At 33.1% G+C, this 18,840-nt stretch overlaps 2 protein-coding genes across 5 annotated transcripts; one reads left to right on the plus strand and one right to left on the minus strand.

Annotated features, from left to right (window-relative positions):
• Positions 1-234: 234 nt before the first annotated feature.
• Positions 235-9,709, plus strand: LOC111518069 (uncharacterized). Its single transcript, XM_023174410.2, has 4 exons — positions 235-373; positions 4,094-4,378; positions 4,680-4,918; positions 6,109-9,709. Exons 2-4 carry the CDS (start codon positions 4,113-4,115, stop codon positions 6,360-6,362), a joined length of 759 nt encoding a protein of 252 aa, XP_023030178.2. The 5' UTR covers positions 235-373; positions 4,094-4,112; the 3' UTR covers positions 6,363-9,709.
• LOC111518067 (uncharacterized) lies at positions 338-17,163 on the minus strand. 4 transcript variants are annotated; one of them, XM_023174409.2, is made up of 7 exons: positions 16,942-17,163; positions 15,273-15,580; positions 11,525-11,639; positions 3,051-3,080; positions 1,509-1,693; positions 1,326-1,448; positions 338-719 (listed from the first exon to the last, which is right to left on the minus strand). In XM_023174409.2, exons 1-7 carry the CDS (start codon positions 17,033-17,035, stop codon positions 432-434), a joined length of 1,143 nt encoding a protein of 380 aa, XP_023030177.2. In that variant the 5' UTR covers positions 17,036-17,163; the 3' UTR covers positions 338-431. The 4 variants fall into 4 exon arrangements, with proteins under 4 accessions (XP_023030177.2, XP_023030175.2, XP_074038731.1 ...); XM_023174407.2 differs by having other exon boundaries at positions 3,039-3,080; XM_074182630.1 differs by having other exon boundaries at positions 1,338-1,448; positions 16,942-17,160.
• Between the last annotated feature and the right edge of the window lie 1,677 nt (positions 17,164-18,840).

Below are 18,840 nucleotides of genomic sequence, written 5' to 3' on the forward strand. Positions count from 1 at the left end.
CTTTGTTTAAAACATTTCAAGTGATTTACCCCGAAAACTAGTGTAATCGACCTAAAAAGTGAAAAACGAACCAACCTGGGACCTGAAACAATCGCAAGGTGGCTATGAAAAACATGGTGGTAGTTTGTATACAGCTGTCAGAGGCAATAAAGCTCAAGAAAACATTTACAAGCTATTCAAGGTAACGTTGTGCAATTTTCAAAAGGAAAGTTTGACAAACGTCCATCGTTTTAGGTTGCTGTTCATCCACTGAACCCTTATCAGTTTATCACCTATGGTTAAGAAGAAACCATATATCGGTAGTAATCTGTTTAGAAAGGGAATTAATTGAAAAGGATACTTCAGATACGTTTAATACATAAATAAAACTTAGGTAAGTAAGGAATATCACAATGTCTTACAATAATGATGTGAACTATCAAGTTGTCACATTAGTATTTGTCATCTTTTAGTGGAATAATCGCTACATCTTCAGGATTGGATCCTTTTGTTTCGTACGTCGCATAGCGTCTCCTCATAGGTGATGCAGAGCATTTGCAATCATTCTGGTCGAAGTAGTAGCCTGTTGTGCAAATTATAACGTCTTTGCATTGGCAAGCACAGAGCTCAGGATTCCATAGCTTTTTCGAACCACTTTTGCGACATTTTTGTTCCTCGTCAGTGTTTTTGCATGTGCATCTACATTCATCGGGTTTGTATTCTTGGTACTGGTTACAGTGCTGTGAAACAAACTCATTTATTTTGTGAGAAGTTTAGAGGTTGGTTTATGTACTAGTCCTAAGTCGTAAGTTAATGAAATAAAATTCTCAGTGAGAACCTGGTGATATACGAACTAGAAGCATCTGCAATATTAACCCTTGTAGAGTAACTTTCATAAATGTCTAGATATAACTTAATGTTCACCTTGGTATTAGCTTCGAAGTAATTGTTTTCCGACAGGTATTTACAAGATCCTAGTGTACATGCCGTTGGGAGAGATGAATGCCTTGAATTTTATTTCAAAATAATTATTTTCTTAACGTTTCAAACCGAGATTTCAAAGATTTACCTCTTCCGATGTTTGTACAAAGCAGGATCTTCAAAAATCTGCCAAAAAATACTTGTATAACTATTCAATATTCAAATGGTTGTGCTGTCATTATTTCAATCTTCTTTTAAAATGAATTCACAGTCTCGCTATTACAAATGTGATGATGTTACTTGCAATTGACCAACATGAATCCTTACAACTTGAAACTTGCGACTTATGACTGGTGGGGCTTGGGTTTTGAGTGAGAAGTGTAAGTTTTCAGTTATTTAGTAAATGAGAAAGTGTAAATAATCACCAGTGTAGCTACCTCTGCCTTGATTTTGCAATCACATTTGCATTTTGTGTGCTTTTCCACAGGGATGATTTCTTTTCCGAGGATTTTCAACTTCTTGGTTCCTGTGTATTGGGTTTTCACAACCTGCAATCATAATTTTTGAGGTTATATGTTGTCAACGGTGCAGTATTGTTTCGTTTTTACCTGGAAGGCCAGAGTTTCGGTCTCGATAGGTTGACATTCTAACAAGGCATGGTTACAACATCCCCCACATTGCTCGATCCTTGTGCATTGGGGGATATATAAAATACTAGGATCGTCAGTGCTTGCTAGTTTTAATGTTCTGTATTCTGGAATACATCCTGCTTTCTTTGGAAGAATTGCTGCATCTGGAACAAGTTAACGTTATAGATAGATTGGATTGATTTAACGAACTTGACACTTGATTTTTCAGATAGATGAAAATCTATGATTTCAATATGCTTATCATAATACATTTTTCAGTATGAAACGGCTTCTTCAGGCTTGACTAATATTGAAACAAGATAAATGTATCTATATGATAATGTAATAATAAGGTTTGCTCATAGGGAGGTTTATGTTGCAAGTTGGTTACAAGAAAATTATATGATGCTGGTTTTAATAATACTTATTTTCAGCCGGTAAGAGTGGCTGATTCATTTTATTGTACTAATTTGCATACATTTTTGGCAATACTTTTTTATAACACATTTTCCTCTTTGAGACCCAAAATAATTGACTCATAAATGAACGTTTAAGTAAATAAAGATGAACATTAAATCTTTACATTTACTCTAGTTCAGAATAAGAAAATTCAGATTGTTATTATATTTATGTTATTTTGTAAAAATTTTTCAGGAAAATCATTTTCAAAAATATCATTGATGGCAAGGTAAATAGTGACTCTTTGAAGATCTGGAACACTTTGTTGTTATCTAGTGAATATATTTCAAATTTGTATGAAACATTTTTTACTTTAAATAATGAAAATTTCAAATTTTATATTAACTGACATTGAACACAATAACGATTTTTCGTTATTGTGTTAAAACAAAGCTATTCCATAGGTTGGTGAATGATCTGGAGTATATAATGATGCTTCGACAGTACCTATATTCGTATCTAAAAAGTCTCAAAATACTATACCTATGAAAAATGCCTTTATATTCTTGTTTTGGTAATGGCAATTTTAATTTTACCCAATATATTGACAACAAATATCAATTTCACAAATTGAACCTAACAATTTGTTCTTCACAAACTTTATTTTCAAAAATATCACATGTTTTGCTATCACAGAAGCTTTTTCGTAGTGAATAACATACTAAAAGTTTAATTCTTTACTCTAATCACCGTCATAATTACCTAGAGCATCGAGGAAGTACCTGGGACTAAAATCTTAACCCTTGAATTAACCATTCATACTTGAAACATAAGTATTTTGGTATTTTATTAGTAGAGGTACAGGTAATGAAAGTTGATCAAAAAATCTGCACAGCATTGAGGATATCAAATGAATATAAAACATAATTGAGAAGATTACACCATTTTTGTTTAATAATTATTCAGTTATGTAGAAATTAGATTTGTATTCAATGTATTTTGCAGATTGTAGAACAGCTTTCTTCACCATGCAGTCAAAGTTCAATTTTAGTAAGTTTATATTCTGGGAAGAAAAAGCAAGGAGAAAATAGTTAAACCACCACCACCCACCTGGGTACTCACTTCTGGCGATATTGTCGTCTCCAAATCGGCCTAAAACAAAAATGAATATCATAATGTATTGAATAAATTTTGATAGGCAGAAATCTCTATTATAGAATTAAAGAGAACCTAAAAGTGACGAGAAAAAATTTACATATATGCATCGAAAGTAATTACAAAATTTTGTGAAAATGTCTACAATTACAAGAATATGTTTATTTCTATTTGTTGTTGTTATAAGTTCACTAAATTGAAAATAAATTTAAATAACAACAAATTATGAAATTATAAAACAACAACAAAAATTAATTGGCGCTCCGGGGCGACTTTATTGATTACATTGGCGCATTTGCTTTTTCAGCTGCATGAAAACTCGGAAAAACTTTATCCAAGTAAACTGGAAACGAGTAGGTACTAGCTCGCTACTTTGTGTGGACTTCAGTTTTTCCCCCAGATTTTGTAACAGCAAAGTGTTCTCATGTATTTGCTTATCGTATTTCATAAGAAAATCGTAACTTTTTTTTTATTTATGAATTGATTGAAAAAAATTCAAACACAATATGGTAATTGAGGCTTACCACAATACACAAGAGAAAGCCGCATCCACATTGGTTGAACCTCTTTAGAAATTATCACGCACATATGCACAGACATGAAATCTAAGAATTTTGTTTTGGGTTCTATTGCTTTAGTAAAGAACTCCAATAATACTTTTTCTCTTCCACATACAAACAGTGATCGGTATCACTTCTATTATATTAAAATTATATTAATTAATTTGAAAAAGGTATGGAAGTCAAAATTCAAGTTTGAATAATACAATATTGAAGTAATATCATAGAGATTGAAAACATTTCTTGATGTTATCGGGAATGTTAATTTTTTTGTTGCTTGGCTTTTTTATTGACAATTTTTTTCACAGTGTCGAATTTCTGGTATTCCAAATCACAATAGAATGAATACAAGTTTTACAATAATTTTTAAAGATTTATATCAAACTATGAATCAATTTCCAATCAGTTGTAATTTATTGAAGTATAATTTTAACAGTGTTCGTTTTTCAGAACTTTTCATCTATCATTGATGATGGATTTCACGGATGCAGACATGAAGGAAGCTAAAACTTTCGGAGAGTTTTACATTAACAAAATAGAGAATCATAAAAACCTGTTCAAGTATTACCTAGCTGATAATGTGGTTTTGGATTGGTTCGGACAGACAGTCAGAGGAGACAAAAAAGTTAACGAATTTCTGAAGAAGACGTTAGCTTCAGTGAATCATCTGCTGTCCGATGCTGTGCCTGCGAAGAAGATAGGTTTCAGAGATACTCACATTATCAAAGTGCCAAAGTGAGTAAGATGCTAATTAAATTATTATTGTTTTTACTTTTCAGTAAATTGATTATATCTGCTCAAAATTTACCAAAAGGGGGAAAGGTATATTTGTTAATGAGAAAAAAATGTTTTGGAGGAATTATTTTTTTGTCGAATAGACAGACTCTAATAGTTTGGCTTCATCTGGGGAGAGTATGAGCAGATAGTCAAATTTTATTTTTGAGGTGTTGGATTGTATCACATAAGAGGTTTTGAACTTATTTGACACAAATAGCAGATTTATAAATCTCTAAACAAAATTTTTGTTCAATCGTAGGGAACCCAAAGTGATACCGATCGGTCTGATGAGCCCTCCAAGGACTTTTCTACCGAAGAACCAGACGAAAACGCCGAAGAAGCAGTCAATAGCTTCCACGAGTCGTCATCGATCGCCGAGGGAGCGAAGAGAAAGCGACAGCGTAAACCAGGAGGTGCCCGAGTTTCCCACTTCGCCCGCCAAGAAAATGAAGACGCTAGCGGGGGAGTTTGCTGAAATGAATTCGGAAACTGTGGAAGGTGAGTTTCTGTCAGTTAATTGAAAGTTGTGATTTGATTGGATTCATAATATAAGTTTACATGAAACCGTAGCTGTGAAAAGCGTATATTTCAAAGTATCCCATAAAATTTTTGGATTTTTTTCATGGCAAGTTTTTATTAAAAACGAAAATGTTTTATCAACATTCATCAAAACACCCTTAACACCACGGAGCCTGACATTCATGATAATCAGGCTCCGTGGCAAATTAGAGCAATGACTTTCAGATAAATACAGTCAATTTAGGAGTACATCAAGGATCTTTTCTTGGACCCTTTATTTTTCAATTCTTTTTAAATGAGTTTCAATACCATTTGACCACTGGGAAAGTCACCTCGTTTGCAGTATGTGGAGAAACTTCTGAAGAAATCTACAAGAACATTAACATATATTATATTGAAACGGAATTATGACGCCTAAAAATTGTCTGATTTTAGATATGGATGAAACAGTTTTTCAAATTCCTACATGAAAAATAAAATTCACAAGGTGACATTTTAACATTTTGTTTTCCTTGAGTTTTGCAGCGCTATCTCGCGGCAATAGTTCATATAAAAGTCAAGTTGTCTAGTTTCAACGCCGTTCTATTTTGTATATATGACCTGTATTCTAGCTACCTAGTTTAATCTTTCTCTTGAAGATGATCACCTGGTGATCGAAACACGTGTCGAGGTGTTAAAAATAACGATTTGGTGTTGGGAAAAAACTCCAGTAATATTAATTACTACACCAAAGGTTCCAAACAGTGCATCATAAGTACTGTATTCTAGCATCAGAGGCTAACTTTTTGAAGAGACAATACAGTACTTGGGACGAGTTTTTTTTGTCTGGCTGAGCAAACTAAGAAAATTTAGCTGTTCTAGTTACCAACTAATGATTCTGTTATTTCAAATAGTATCTCCCGAATTTCTACCAAGTTCTTGAATGATAGTTATTGAATGTACTCAAGCCAATGAAACCCATTAACCCACCATCTACCAACAAAACTATCAAAATTGCTAGTTCTTTATTTCACAGCTGAAATTTGATAGTGGTTAACCGATACATTTTTTTGAGAATGTGTAGTAATACCTTAGGGGTTATAAATGCTAAATAGGTTTAGCAGGTCAGCAGACCACAAAATTTGATTGTTCACTGACATTTGAGTAAATAAAAGCCCAATAATTTGCAGACGAATACGATACCATCACCACGCCTTCCCAAAAACTGAAGTACATTGTATCAGAAGGCTCCGTAGAATTTCACAAGCCGAGTTTAAAAAAACTGCAAGCAGAGACGAAATGGCGAAGGCCCTGTAAATTGAGTATAGCGTATTCTTCTACGAACTGCACCGACTACACCATTTACCTGATTATATACGAGGGTAACAACAAGTGTCGGCGAAACCTGATGAAGGAGTTCGAAGCCGAAGAGCAGGAGAACTGAACTTTTCGCGTAAAATTTTCTATCGATGTCGAGTTGGGCCTGCAATCCATGTGAGGTAGGAGGTTTTGTCGATTTTGTTGTTTTTTTTTGGTGAGGGTCATTTTGTGAAGTGAAAATTGAAGCGATTGAAAATGGGGAGGGTTTCTATTACAGGTACCGGACTGAGTCATGGCCGGTGGGATAAATTGTACATACATACTTATTGTATTGAGGAAGGGGCTTCTCACCCGCCATGACTCAGTCTGGCAGCTGTAGTTACCAAGAGGTGTGTTTGATAGACCAATAGGTATCCTATCAAATTGAATCTATTTATATTTTAAAGCTCTATGTGAATCAGTCGTACTGAAAACATACTTTTGAATTATCAGTCTTGTTTACTTCAGATATAATCATAGAATTGAATTTGAAAACTTTTCTCAGTTGAATTTTACTCAGTTCGAATCTAGTCACTAACACATTCTTTCAAACAAAAAATTCGAGTTATTTGTTATCCTGCAAATTAATTTTTTTGAATTGCAATTTACCTTTTTGAAAATTCATTGCCTCTATAATCTACCTCACGTGGATCGTGATCCCCGTAGAGTTTTTTTGTTGATTTATTATCGGTTATTGATAGGTTTAGTGCAATTGTTTGTTGATTATTAGATGTTTATGTTTCCTATGACGAACATTGCAGGTGTGTATCTTGTTTTGCGATTATTTTTGTTGGTCGTACCTGTTCAGTGCAAATTGTGTATGATAGAATTTTCTTATTTGTGAAATCTGAGGAACTGTATTGATATGATTAGATAGATTTAGAGTTATTTTCTGTGTAGGCGAAAGGCACAGACAATTTCGTTGCATTTTTACAGAAATATGAAATATATGGTCTGTCAAAATTAAAACAACGTGAAGAAATTGAAATTTGGAAAAATATTCCAATTTGTTAAAAATGATTAAACTGGAAGATCATAATTTACCAGAATGTATAAATAGAAATGAGTGAATTTTTGAAATTGTCTGGACCTACAAAGACATGCTGTGAGTATGTTGATTCCCTATTCTTTCCTTAGACTTCTGTATATGTATTGAAACTGGGAATTGAAAATTCCAAAAGCTCTTTAAAAACTGTTCAATAATTGCCCGAAGGGACCAATATATATTCTGAAAGAACCAAAATTTTATAAAATATTCGTAATTGTTCATGAATATGGCATTATCTGATAATTTGATAGCAAATTGTGATTAACGGTTTTTGGATGTCAGGACATTGCCAAACTTTGATAGAAATTTATTTTCGTGAAGTACCTGACGAATTGGTTTCGTGTAAGTATCAATAATATTTTGTTGGATTCCTATTTCAAATTGATAATTTTTTCCTATTATGTTGTTTGGATTGGAAATTGTGGATAAGTGTTGAAATTATGAAAAAACCTGAAATAAACAGATAGTCTGAAAAATCGTTCTGAAAATTGTTGATGTTTTATATTACTTGAATATATAAAAATGGTGACGAGTTACATCAAAAGCTTTTGAGAATTGTTGGAAATAAAATTGGATTAAAATTAATGACATTAATCAATTTTGTAGGAGATTTATCAACAGTTCGCAGTTTAGTTTCTGCTAGAGATATTTAAATATTGAGTTTTAGGATTCAAGATTAGAACTCAAAATTTGTTTATACTATCTACAATTTTTTAAATATGTTCTAACAAAATCGGTTCCTAGTTGAAAATGTTTCAAAGGCTCCAGAAATGTCTGGAATCGCAGCCACACTATATCATTTTTTCGAAGTTTGGAACAATTATTGTCCGAATATGTTCAAAAACATATTCAAAATAAAAAAAGATATTCTTAAAAATACAAAAGTTTGAAAAAAATTGAAAATATATCAGAAAAATATCGAAATAATTGGAATTTTTTTAATATTGAATCATCTGAAAGACATTCGACAAGTGTTTTTCTTTGTGTGAAAAATCATCTAGCTATTACTTGAATTGAAATTATTTCAAAGATGTTTAGTTGATTGCGTGAATCTGAGAATATTCTATCTGATCAGATTTTATCACAAAATCAAGAGACGAGAAATACTACCCATCATTTTAAACTTGGAATTGACTTATTCATCCAAAATTGCCTTGGTAAATGAGTGTTTAATATTGTCAAATTATTTTCTTTGTGTTATTCAATTTGAAAAAAAAATTGAAGATTAAAAATCAATTAAAGAAAACAATTGTCCATACCTAGTTAAAAATCTGTCAAAAATAGCCAAAGATTATGTAAAAAATTGAAATTTTTGTAATTTGATAAGCTCCTGATATTTATAAAAAATATCTAGAAATGTTTGAAAGTTGTTTAGATTATGATTTTAAAAACATACGTTTTCAATTGATAGGATTTAGTCAAGTTGTCTTTGTGTGAGGACAAGTTTCCAAAAGTTTAAGAATGTTACTACTAAGTGTTATCTGGAAGGTGGAATTCCTGGAAGATCAAAATTATTGAGAGTAGATTGAAAACACTTTTTCCTCACCAGAACAAAAACGCGCATTTCACTAACTATCAATCAGGCGATGTCGTAACGAGAAATGTGCTTCTAATGAGTAAAAAGTGTTTTCGATAGATTGATTTCATGCCAATAGTTCCAAATTCGACTCATCAAGTTGCTGAGTTGTGAAATTCTGATTCCAGTACGTTGAGCCAAGTGTCTATCAAACATTTTTAGGTTTTTTTTTTCTTGTCCGTTCGATGACCAGATGGAGTGATTACGTGTATTTGAGGGGCAACAAAATAATATCCAGATTCACACTATACCATCAAATTGAATATGCGGTGTGAAATTTCACTGGGAAGTTTGAATATGCACAAAAGTTGTCCCATCACCATGTGTTTATCAATCTTCTCAATGTTTTTAATGAAATGAAAAATATACTACATGAAGGCTCAACTAAGATTGAAAATGTGAGTTGATAACGGAAAAAGATTAGTGAAAACTAAAGAGAAGATAACACTCTTTCACAACTCCAACTGTTCATCTATTCAATTTTGATTTTATTTACTTTTATTTTACTTTTCATTCCACAATTTCCAGTCTGACTTGATTTGATCGACTCGTTTAATTATTTCTTTTGTTGAAGCTAGATAGTCTTAAGACTTTTGTAAATAAAATTGTGCCCAGTGATCTCCCATTTGAGCGAGACTATTATTGATAAGAAAACTTTGAAGATCTGATTCGGAAATAATGTAATTGTGATTTATAATGTGCCACAAGAATGTGCTTGATAGGAAGTTCAATTGAATCATTGATTCATAAATGGATGAATAGCGAGATGGTTTTATATATTGATTTTTGTAATATAATCAAAAATTGATTAGTTGTTTCATTTCACTTGTTCTCTATCAAGAATTCTATTTCATGTAAACGATAATGAACTAATTAGATTATTTCACTGAGTTGACAGTATCTCATGGACTGGAAAAACGTTAAAAAGTGGAAAAAATAAGTATATGAATGTGATTATTTTCCTAAACGTATGAAAACCATGAAGGGTTGAACAATAGGAAGCTTTTGCCTATGACAAGCACCTTATTAACGTCAATATTGATTATAATTTTCGGAACTTGAAATAATTTTGAGATATTTCACATACATTTTGAAATTTGGATGTTTTTTGAGTTTATATTGTTTCCTTTTTTCAAAAATAATCTTGACATATTACGCACACCAAGCTCAAATGAGCAGGTAAGTTTAAACATTTTTCATTTGTCTCTTTTTATAATAATTTAAAATTACTTTTGGTACACTTGGAATGTAACTTTTGTGCAATTGTTACAAAGCCAACAATCACACAAGGTATTTTGCGTTCTAAGTCTAAAGATATTTACATTTTTGTTTAAATCAGAATTATTACTATTTACACCACCGCAAACTCTCTTGAAAAAAAACCTTGACAGTACATTGCCAAATCATTATATCATATAATTAATTTGTATGTATTGCGTGGTAAGTTTTCCAATTCTCTTAAAATAGGAAAATGCATTCTCATTTCCAAAACAGGTGATCCTGATTTTATTTTCATTGCTCAAACCTAACTTCTTCGGAAAATATGTGTTGTAGGTCGTGAGTTAGATTCCTGTTTCTAGTGAATAGTTTTATGATCATTTCATTCTTAAATATTTGCTAAAATTGATTCTTATATACAGTCTTTCATTAAGGGCTTCCTATCTTCAAATTTAAATACCTATAACAAAGTTTGTGTGAGATATCATCGACATTTTTCATGCGTTTGAAAGACCTATTAATTCCGTTATGTGTGGAATATAACATCGTTCAAATGTCGGCCACGACTCCTCTGTGTGGAGCGCAACAAAAACGTCCAATTTTCCATGACTCTGGCATGGGTTATGTTGGTTTTGAGGACCGCTGTGATTTGTGGCTTATTGACATACACCTGCGACTTGAGAAAACTGCACAAGAAAAAGTCTAATGGTGTTAAATCGCATGGTCTCGGTGGCCAGTTCACATCCCCTCCATGGGAGATGACCTTGCCCTCAAATCGCTTGTGTAGAATATTCAATTTGGTATGAGCTGTGTGGCAGGTAGCGCATTCCTGTTAAAACTACATGTCGTTGGTGTCCAGATCATTCGATTCAAGCCAAAAGAAGTTGGTTATTATCGACCTACAGTGCTAGCGATTGATGGCCTGGCCAACGTTGTTCTCGAAGAAATATGGACCGATGAAGCCGCCAGCCCAAAATACATCCCAAACAGTGACTTTTTCGGGATGCATTAGACGCTCTTGGATCTCATGTGAATAAGTATCGTCCCAAATTCGATAATTTTGTTTGTTTACGAACCCATTCATCCAGAAATGGGCCTCATCGTTGAAAATGTTGCCGAAGGTTATATCCGTCCACGGTGATTTGGTAAAACATACTGAATAAATGACAATAATTTGACAGATGTAGCCTCAGCAAGATGGTCATTACCAATTTTCAAAGTTAAGCCATTCTCAAAGTTGGAAGACCCTAGTATAAATGAGTTCATCAAAATCTCTAATTTTACCTTTGAATTTTAAGAGGGCCTACTGGACTGTATATTCGCCATTTTGTTGAGTGTAAAAAAAAGTAAATCATATTTTTGAGAGATAATTCAACAAAATTGACCCTTATAGTAAAATACTTACTGCCAATAAATGGTGGGCCGTCATCGTCGTCATAATCCATGCCACCCTCTACGAAGTTGAGGAGGAGATCATTAACACTGTACTCGCTGATATTCTTTATAAAATCTAATGGTATCTGAAAAAAAAAGGAAACTTTTAATTTATGCTGAAAATTATTAATATTTTCTGATTATTTTGTGGATTTTTTGAATTTTGATAGTACTCAAATTAGTATTGGGTAAAATGTGATTATCTGAAGGAAGTTTGGACGATCACAAATGTATTTACCTACATACTTTTTGATTTGAAGACGTTTTTGTTTGTAAAGAATGCAAATAATTATTTATCAACCAAAAGGAACGACACATGTAAGTCATATCGTTAGTGTGAATAAAAAATGAGTCGTGCATACAAAATTGAAGTTCCCAAAATTAGATATTCAAGATCTAGTGTAAAATATACTAATACAGAGAACGTGTTTCATCGGATTTTTTTGTTCGGCGCCACACTATAAACCGCCACTACTGAAATTCCTTGAAGCTAACGATCTGCTTCAATCCAATTATTTGCCCATCGACACTTACTAATTGCAGGTTTTGTGGTTAATCTTTGAGCTACTAAAATCTCATGGCATTGTCAAGGTAAGCAACTAACTATTTTAATCAGACGTGGAAGCAGGCAGTATATTTTATGAGTAATGAAAATGATCCATTACGGAAATATGCCTTGTTTCGTCCTCAGAATAACATTTCTGATACACCTAAAATAAAGTTTTTATTGAATATTTACATTGTAAGGCAAACCTCATTATTGATGCTTAAAACCTTATTCACACACTATGACCAACACTAGAGGAGGATATTGCTCCACTTGGTATTCGAAGTGAAACCTGCATTTAACCTCATATTTGTGCTCACGTAACTACTATAAATTCCTAATAGGAAGAACTTTGATATCGTTGATGATCATCGTCAGAAAATCCCATGCGAATTAGTAATGATCAGGTGACGGGAAAAACATTTCAAAACTTCCTTTTCGTAATAAACTATAAACCAGTTAACGTCACGATTGAAAAATAATATGTATATTCAAGAGAAGAGAGAAAAATCGAACGTAGATGATGGAAAAACACGTTGCGACAATTTTATGACAAACTGTAATTAATCAATTTTCGATAATGGGTGGGTAGTCTTTCTGTTGGCCAGCTTGTTTTCTCTACTGATAAACATTATCCAATGCATCTTCGTTGTTGAATATTGCTAGTGATGCACATTATTCAATAAATAAAAACTGAAAGCATACATCATATTATTGTACGAGTATACGTAACCTCGACCAATGTAAAATTGAGAAACTGATTTATAGAGTGAATGTCCAAGTGAATGAATCATTTCAAACATCGGGGATTTTAACATGCATTATGACTATGTGAAATTCTTTATACCAACCAAATATGCTCCATTTTCGGGCATGAATAATTATCCGAATGTGTTGAATGAAAAAAAAACAGGACACCAATAATTTATTTTGGGGTCTTGTTCCTTGACCTACGAGCCCATTATTGCCAAAATATTATACAAGACCTTTCAAATCGCTAATTAATAATGAATGTAGCTGGCGAAATTTTTAATCTAAATGAAGCAAGCTGAAAGGTATTATATTTCAAAATAATCGTATTCCAAGTTTACATACAGCACCAGTTGAAAAACATATTTTTCTGGCATAAGGGATTTTCTTCAAAGAAATTGAATCCTTTTCGAAATCCCTTCATTGACAAATAAGCGCTTTTTTGTGGACTTGAGTTTTGCTACTCAACAAATCTACAAATTCTGGTAAAGGAAGAGATTTATAACTTTTCTAATGAATATTCGGATTCCCTTCTCACGACTATGAGAGAGCAGACATTTGGAGCATTTCTCATCAAGGTAGCTCTCCTGGGTAACTTGGGCAAGTGTTCGACACTGAACGAGGGACCACAATTCTGTCATCAAATTGAAACCCGTTCTCAACGACCACCGCCGAAAGTTGCCGTCAGGCGGCTCTAAAAACTTTATGAAAAGATTAGTAACACACACTTTCTTACAGATACACACATAGTTCGCGATCTATAGACAATTGTCTCCGGTAAGGTTAAGGGGACCCCTACGCAAACATTACACACAGTAAAATCACGATATTTCGAAATCAACAGACGAGAGTGAAAGCACCTAAAAGCTGAATTTCGACCGCAGCAGGTCAGATGTCAATCTTGCTGAAGTGCCCATCAGCAGGTTGAGTTCCACTCAAGAATTAGTAGGGGTGGATGGACGAGATTCTAGCTTTTGCACACAGTGTGAGAAAGATTATATCTAAGGGCACTCATTCCCGGGTGGGGCATGGGGAGAACCCGTTCAGCAAACGACCGCAGCCGCAGAGATCACTTCAGACCCGCAGCTACATAAGGATATAAGCCGATGCATGAGGTTTTCCAAAACATTGATGCATGTGACCTATGCTTTTCTGAGGGTCGAGTGAATTCTTAATGGACCGCCAAATTGGTATCTTTTTAACTTAATCTACCGTAGTCGTCTGAGGTTTAAAGGTTCCTGACTCAAGGTGCAAGGCCTACCGTTACATGTCCAACAGTTTGGAGCCAGCCTATATCCATCAACATACCGAGCGCTATGAATGTGCTCCATTACCAGCTTTGGCTGTTTTGCAGTATTGACGACAAACCGATGTTGGTTGACATGTGTTTCGTGGGATATTGAATCTGTTGTGGGTTATGAGAAGTACCAAGTACCGAATTCATTGGAACCATTCATTCCCCACTCTCAGGATGATAGGTCTTCATATATATTGCCCAAGATATTCTTTTGGATTGAACCCTATAGGACTCTACCCAGACCTCTGTTAACATGGCAGTTCTGATTTTTGGAGACTTTAGGGGAATGATACCCTCCCTACTTTCGAATCTCAATATCTTACCAGCTTGCCACAAAAATGCATAAGGCCTGTCACTCTCGGCTCATTTCGTCTAATGATCACTTACTTGTTGGTTCGAGATTGGGTAGTTGTGGGTAGTTTCCTCTCTTCGGGGACAGGGACTTACCGATACAACCGGTAGGAAAAATTATAATGATTTTACGACACAAGAAAATTACCAAAAGGCGAATTTGAAAGTTACAATACAAGCACTGCAGCAATTTTTTAAATTACTTTATTCTCACTGTTAATTTATTCTTCATTGGTACTTGTTTTGTTGAGACATTTGAAACACTATAATTTTCACCTCAGAAACGCAAAACTTTGTTTATTTTGATAATATATAATTTGATATGCGTTTAAGAATGTATGCATGATTCACAGCTTGAAACTGAGATTGTATTTTCAACACCCTACCTTAGAGCGTGACACTAGTTTTTGATGTAGTCAAACCTAGGTATAACCTAATCTTGAACATGAATTCATGGATGTAGCTACGTGGGAGATCATCATGAAAAATGATAAATAAAATTTTCTATGTTTTTCACGCTAATCTTGAACTCTTCACATTAAAACAGAACCATATTATCACATTTTAAAAACCACATAGTCATCTCCGGTCGTGAGAGTTTACACTTTTATATCATTATTATCTACCATTACGGTGTGGTGCTAGTGCTCCAAAATTAAAATAACTATCTACTGAACAAAAGTTTTCGTACCTGTTGACCACAGTCAAAATATATAAAGCACCCACAAACATGATTCAATAAAAATATATTGTTCATCAGAAATATCGTCTTACCGTTGTTGAAGAATTGGAATACGTCGTTTCCACGTCTTCAGGAACCGTTTCACGTCCTCTGTCCTGGCTGTTGGTTTCTCTACCATCGTGATGGTATGGACTATTATGTATTGGTGGATGAATGTGACTGCTGTGTAATCCAGGGTCGTGTTCAAAATCTGGAGGAAAGTTTCCATGAGCGCGGTGAAACTGTGGACTGTGCTGGAAACCTTGAGAGTGTGATCGGTAGTTTTGGAATGGTGGCCGATGTGGAGCATGGTTGTGCTGAAGCAGGAAGTCATTCGGAGGGACTTCAGGAGTATCTCCAACTTTAAATAAGAAATAAAACTCCATATTGAATAGGGTGTTTTCTGATTATATCAATTTTTCTTTGCAACTATAAAGTTAACAGGACATAAATTCAATATGAAAGTAGAAGTATTTGAAGGATAAATCTCATTGGGTGGGACCTTTGGGTGGGAATATAACATCTAAACACTTTGAGATGTGCACTCATGTCGAATAATAAACTTTTAAAAAACGTGAAATGCATAAATTAATTCAGTATAATTCAGAAAAGTATGAATTGAAAATTTCGTGTAAAAGTTAATTTCACGTATATAGACTATATAGGTACACATAGAGGTCTCGATAGAAGTTAACCAACAATTGTTTAAAAAAAGACCATAGATGAATTTACGTTTTAATTTTACAAAAATCAAATTAAAATTTTTGTAGAACGTAAATTCTGAATAAAATTATACAAACAACTTGAGAAAATAAAAAAAGATACTGGCAAAACTTGTTACAATATACGTAAATATATCATGGTGTGGATCCCCAGACAAATTGTGATTGGGATTTCCCTTCGAATAAAAAAATTGATTGTATTTAAGCCTATATGTCAAAACAAATATAGAACATAATTTTTTTCAAGTTGATAAAGTAAATGTTATTTTCCTCATAGATAACAAAATTTTCCGCAGTTAAATATATTCGAGCATATATTTTTGGACCACTCCCAAACTTTTTATGTAGTCTTTGGGTGTTAACATAAGTTCCATAATTCCTTTGGTCAATATATGTATAGGTAGGTTCTTGTCTTCAGTTGAGAAGATAACATTAAAAAAGTTAATGAAATCATTCGCAGTATTTCGAAATAACAGATGAGGTTCAAGATCTGGAAATTTTGGAAACTTCAATCAGCAGAGGTATAGGTAAATGAAGAGTCAATATTTAAATAACTCCAAAATTCAGATTTTTTTCTACTCCCGATCTACTAAACAATGCTTGAATGGCAGGTTTATAGATTTTATAGATTAAGGGTGATAGACGAGTATCAGTTAGACAATTATGTAAGAGTTTACCTTGGAAGAAGACGTTTTTCAACTAATTGTTAATTACTCAAAATTTTTTAACCATTTAACATAAATGTTCTTCATCAAATAGTAATGGTAGTTTCATGGGCCACTCAATATGTCTATACCTACATTGTTCAGTTTTCCCCCTATTCCTAAACGTAGTTTAATGTCAAAAAGTTAATCTTCCAAACGATCTTCATTAAGGTGGGAGCTAAATGAATTGGATAGCTTCCATAATTACAGAACCGATAATTAAATAAAAATAATCTAATTTTCCTTTAATTACTTAGAAATCACATTCCTTATCAGGAACTTGTAGCATTAGTTACCTGTTCCACCATTGTTCGCATTTCCACTTCCAGCAGCCACAAAACAAACACCAGCCATCACCGAAATTATCACTCGTTTCCACATCGTTTTCATTTGATTCGATACTAACAGTGTTTATATTGACTTAATGCGAATCAAGTTGGCCTCTGAGAACCCGTCCTGCACTCAACAGCTGTCGCGAGGTACTAACCATTTAGTACCACCTCTGCATAGTGATTTGACTTGAACTTTCCTCGATACACACTTGCGATTTGATTGTCAAGTTCCAAGACTAAGTGAGGAAGGAACTAGGTAATGTTGACCATACACGTTGCAAATTTAATTTGCGAGGAAAAGAAGGAAAGCAATATTCATGTAGAAAATAACAACTAGTCTACTTTGTGGAAATAATATTCGTGTTATACACTTGACGTTTGAAAACTGAAGAATATGGGTATATAAATGCAAACATATTGTATGTTTTATAGGTAAGTAAGGGGGTACCTCTACAATCTCCTTTGAAATGTGATCATCAGAAACTCTAATAGTTTTATTCCAACGGTTCTCTTTATATTTCAGGTTTTTTTGAAAATAATGAGATCAAATTCAATACAAAAAATATATTCCCGAATATAGTTAGTTTATGGAGGGCTTTAGATACATCTGCAAAATATAATAATTCTATTGATATTAACTTATGCATTAGAAGAAATGTAGAAAATAGTAAAATTTGAAATTGGAAGTATTTTCTATTCAACTTAAAACCTCTATGCTAATTATTCTCACCTATTAAAATATTTTTCTGAAAGTTCAACAGATGTGGCACGTTTTAATTAGATACCAATTTCTCTATTTGAATCAAGAAGATTTGGGGATACAGGTAGAATTTGTAAACATACTCAAGTTTGTTTCAAACTCCCTGTTTAGTGTTGCCGCCGAGACAAGAGATTCTCGACTCTTGTCTCGTCTTGTCTTATCTAATCATGTCTCGATCGAGACAAGAGAAGATTTTCCTTTCGAAAAATTTTGTCTCGTCAAGTCAAGACATAAGGTCCTCTTGGACAAGATAAGACAAGACAAGAGAGGCTTCTCTCGACAAGAGAAGTCAAGAGAGGTCGAGAGAAAAATAGTATTATAGAAATTCAATTATAATATTCTTTTGATGCAAAAATATGTGGTTCATTACAATTTTTGTATTTGATAATTTCGAATCCTGACAATTGGAGTGAATGAAGGTAATAATTTGCAAATTAAGTTTTAATTGATGCTTATTTGTTTATTGATACCACCAAAATACATTTATAATGTATTATATATTTTTTGGTTAATCATACCAGCTCAATTTCAGAAGTAGTCAACTGGTAGTAGAGCTGATGTAACATTTCTACATTTTCTAATAGGAAAAACTATAGATTTTCTTCAGCTCAAATGGAAATATACCAGATGCACATGGTGCATTTCATAATTTACATAAAATTTAAGATTTGTTAAATGTGTATAAAATATTCTTCAGAACACAGAAGGATTTAAATAAATAGTTGTAGGGTATTCTATTGAAAATTCAGATTTGGGATTGAGGTTATAATGGGTAATTGTTTTAGTAATAAAGTCTTCTATGGTAACAAACCAGTGGTTCATTTCTTTTGCAGATTTTATCTATAAACACATTTCTATTTATTTTGATTTCTTTAATTATTGTATTGTCAAATCTAGTAGCTTTGTTACGTAAGCAATAACTGATATACTGATAATATATTATTCCATATTTGTTTTGGAATCACTACCACCACGAGTGTATTGATCTTCTATAAATTTTTCTCTTGCAAGTTTTTTTTAATTATTGACCTGATTCTTTGTTGATTTATAATTTTGCAGAGCATTTTCATCATCAATATGATGTTTTTAGAACAGAAGATATG

The sequence above is a fragment of the Leptinotarsa decemlineata genome, unplaced genomic scaffold, assembly GCF_025532065.1.
Source record: "Leptinotarsa decemlineata unplaced genomic scaffold, Ldec_3_MD MMD2_tig00026328_RagTag_RagTag, whole genome shotgun sequence".
Lineage (NCBI taxonomy): Eukaryota > Metazoa > Arthropoda > Insecta > Coleoptera > Chrysomelidae > Leptinotarsa > Leptinotarsa decemlineata.

What these genes read in the sequence shown, in the direction of transcription:
- LOC111518069 (XM_023174410.2), top strand. Translation starts at nt 4,113, where the DNA reads ATGATGGATTTCACGGATGCAGACATGAAGGAAGCTAAAACTTTCGGA. An exon ending in CACATTATCAAAGTGCCAAA is followed by an intron (nt 4,379 to 4,679) that starts GTGAGTAAGATG and finishes GTTCAATCGTAG; the next exon opens with GGAACCCAAAGTGATACCGA. An exon ending in GAATTCGGAAACTGTGGAAG is followed by an intron (nt 4,919 to 6,108) that starts GTGAGTTTCTGT and finishes AATAATTTGCAG; the next exon opens with ACGAATACGATACCATCACC.
- LOC111518067 (XM_023174407.2), bottom strand. Translation starts at nt 17,035, where the DNA reads ATGAAAACGATGTGGAAACGAGTGATAATTTCGGTGATGGCTGGTGTT. An exon ending in TGCGAACAATGGTGGAACAG is followed by an intron (nt 15,581 to 16,941) that starts GTAACTAATGCT and finishes TCTTATTTAAAG; the next exon opens with TTGGAGATACTCCTGAAGTC. An exon ending in AGGCAGAGGTAGCTACACTG is followed by an intron (nt 720 to 1,325) that starts GTGATTATTTAC and finishes TTTGTTTCACAG; the next exon opens with CACTGTAACCAGTACCAAGA.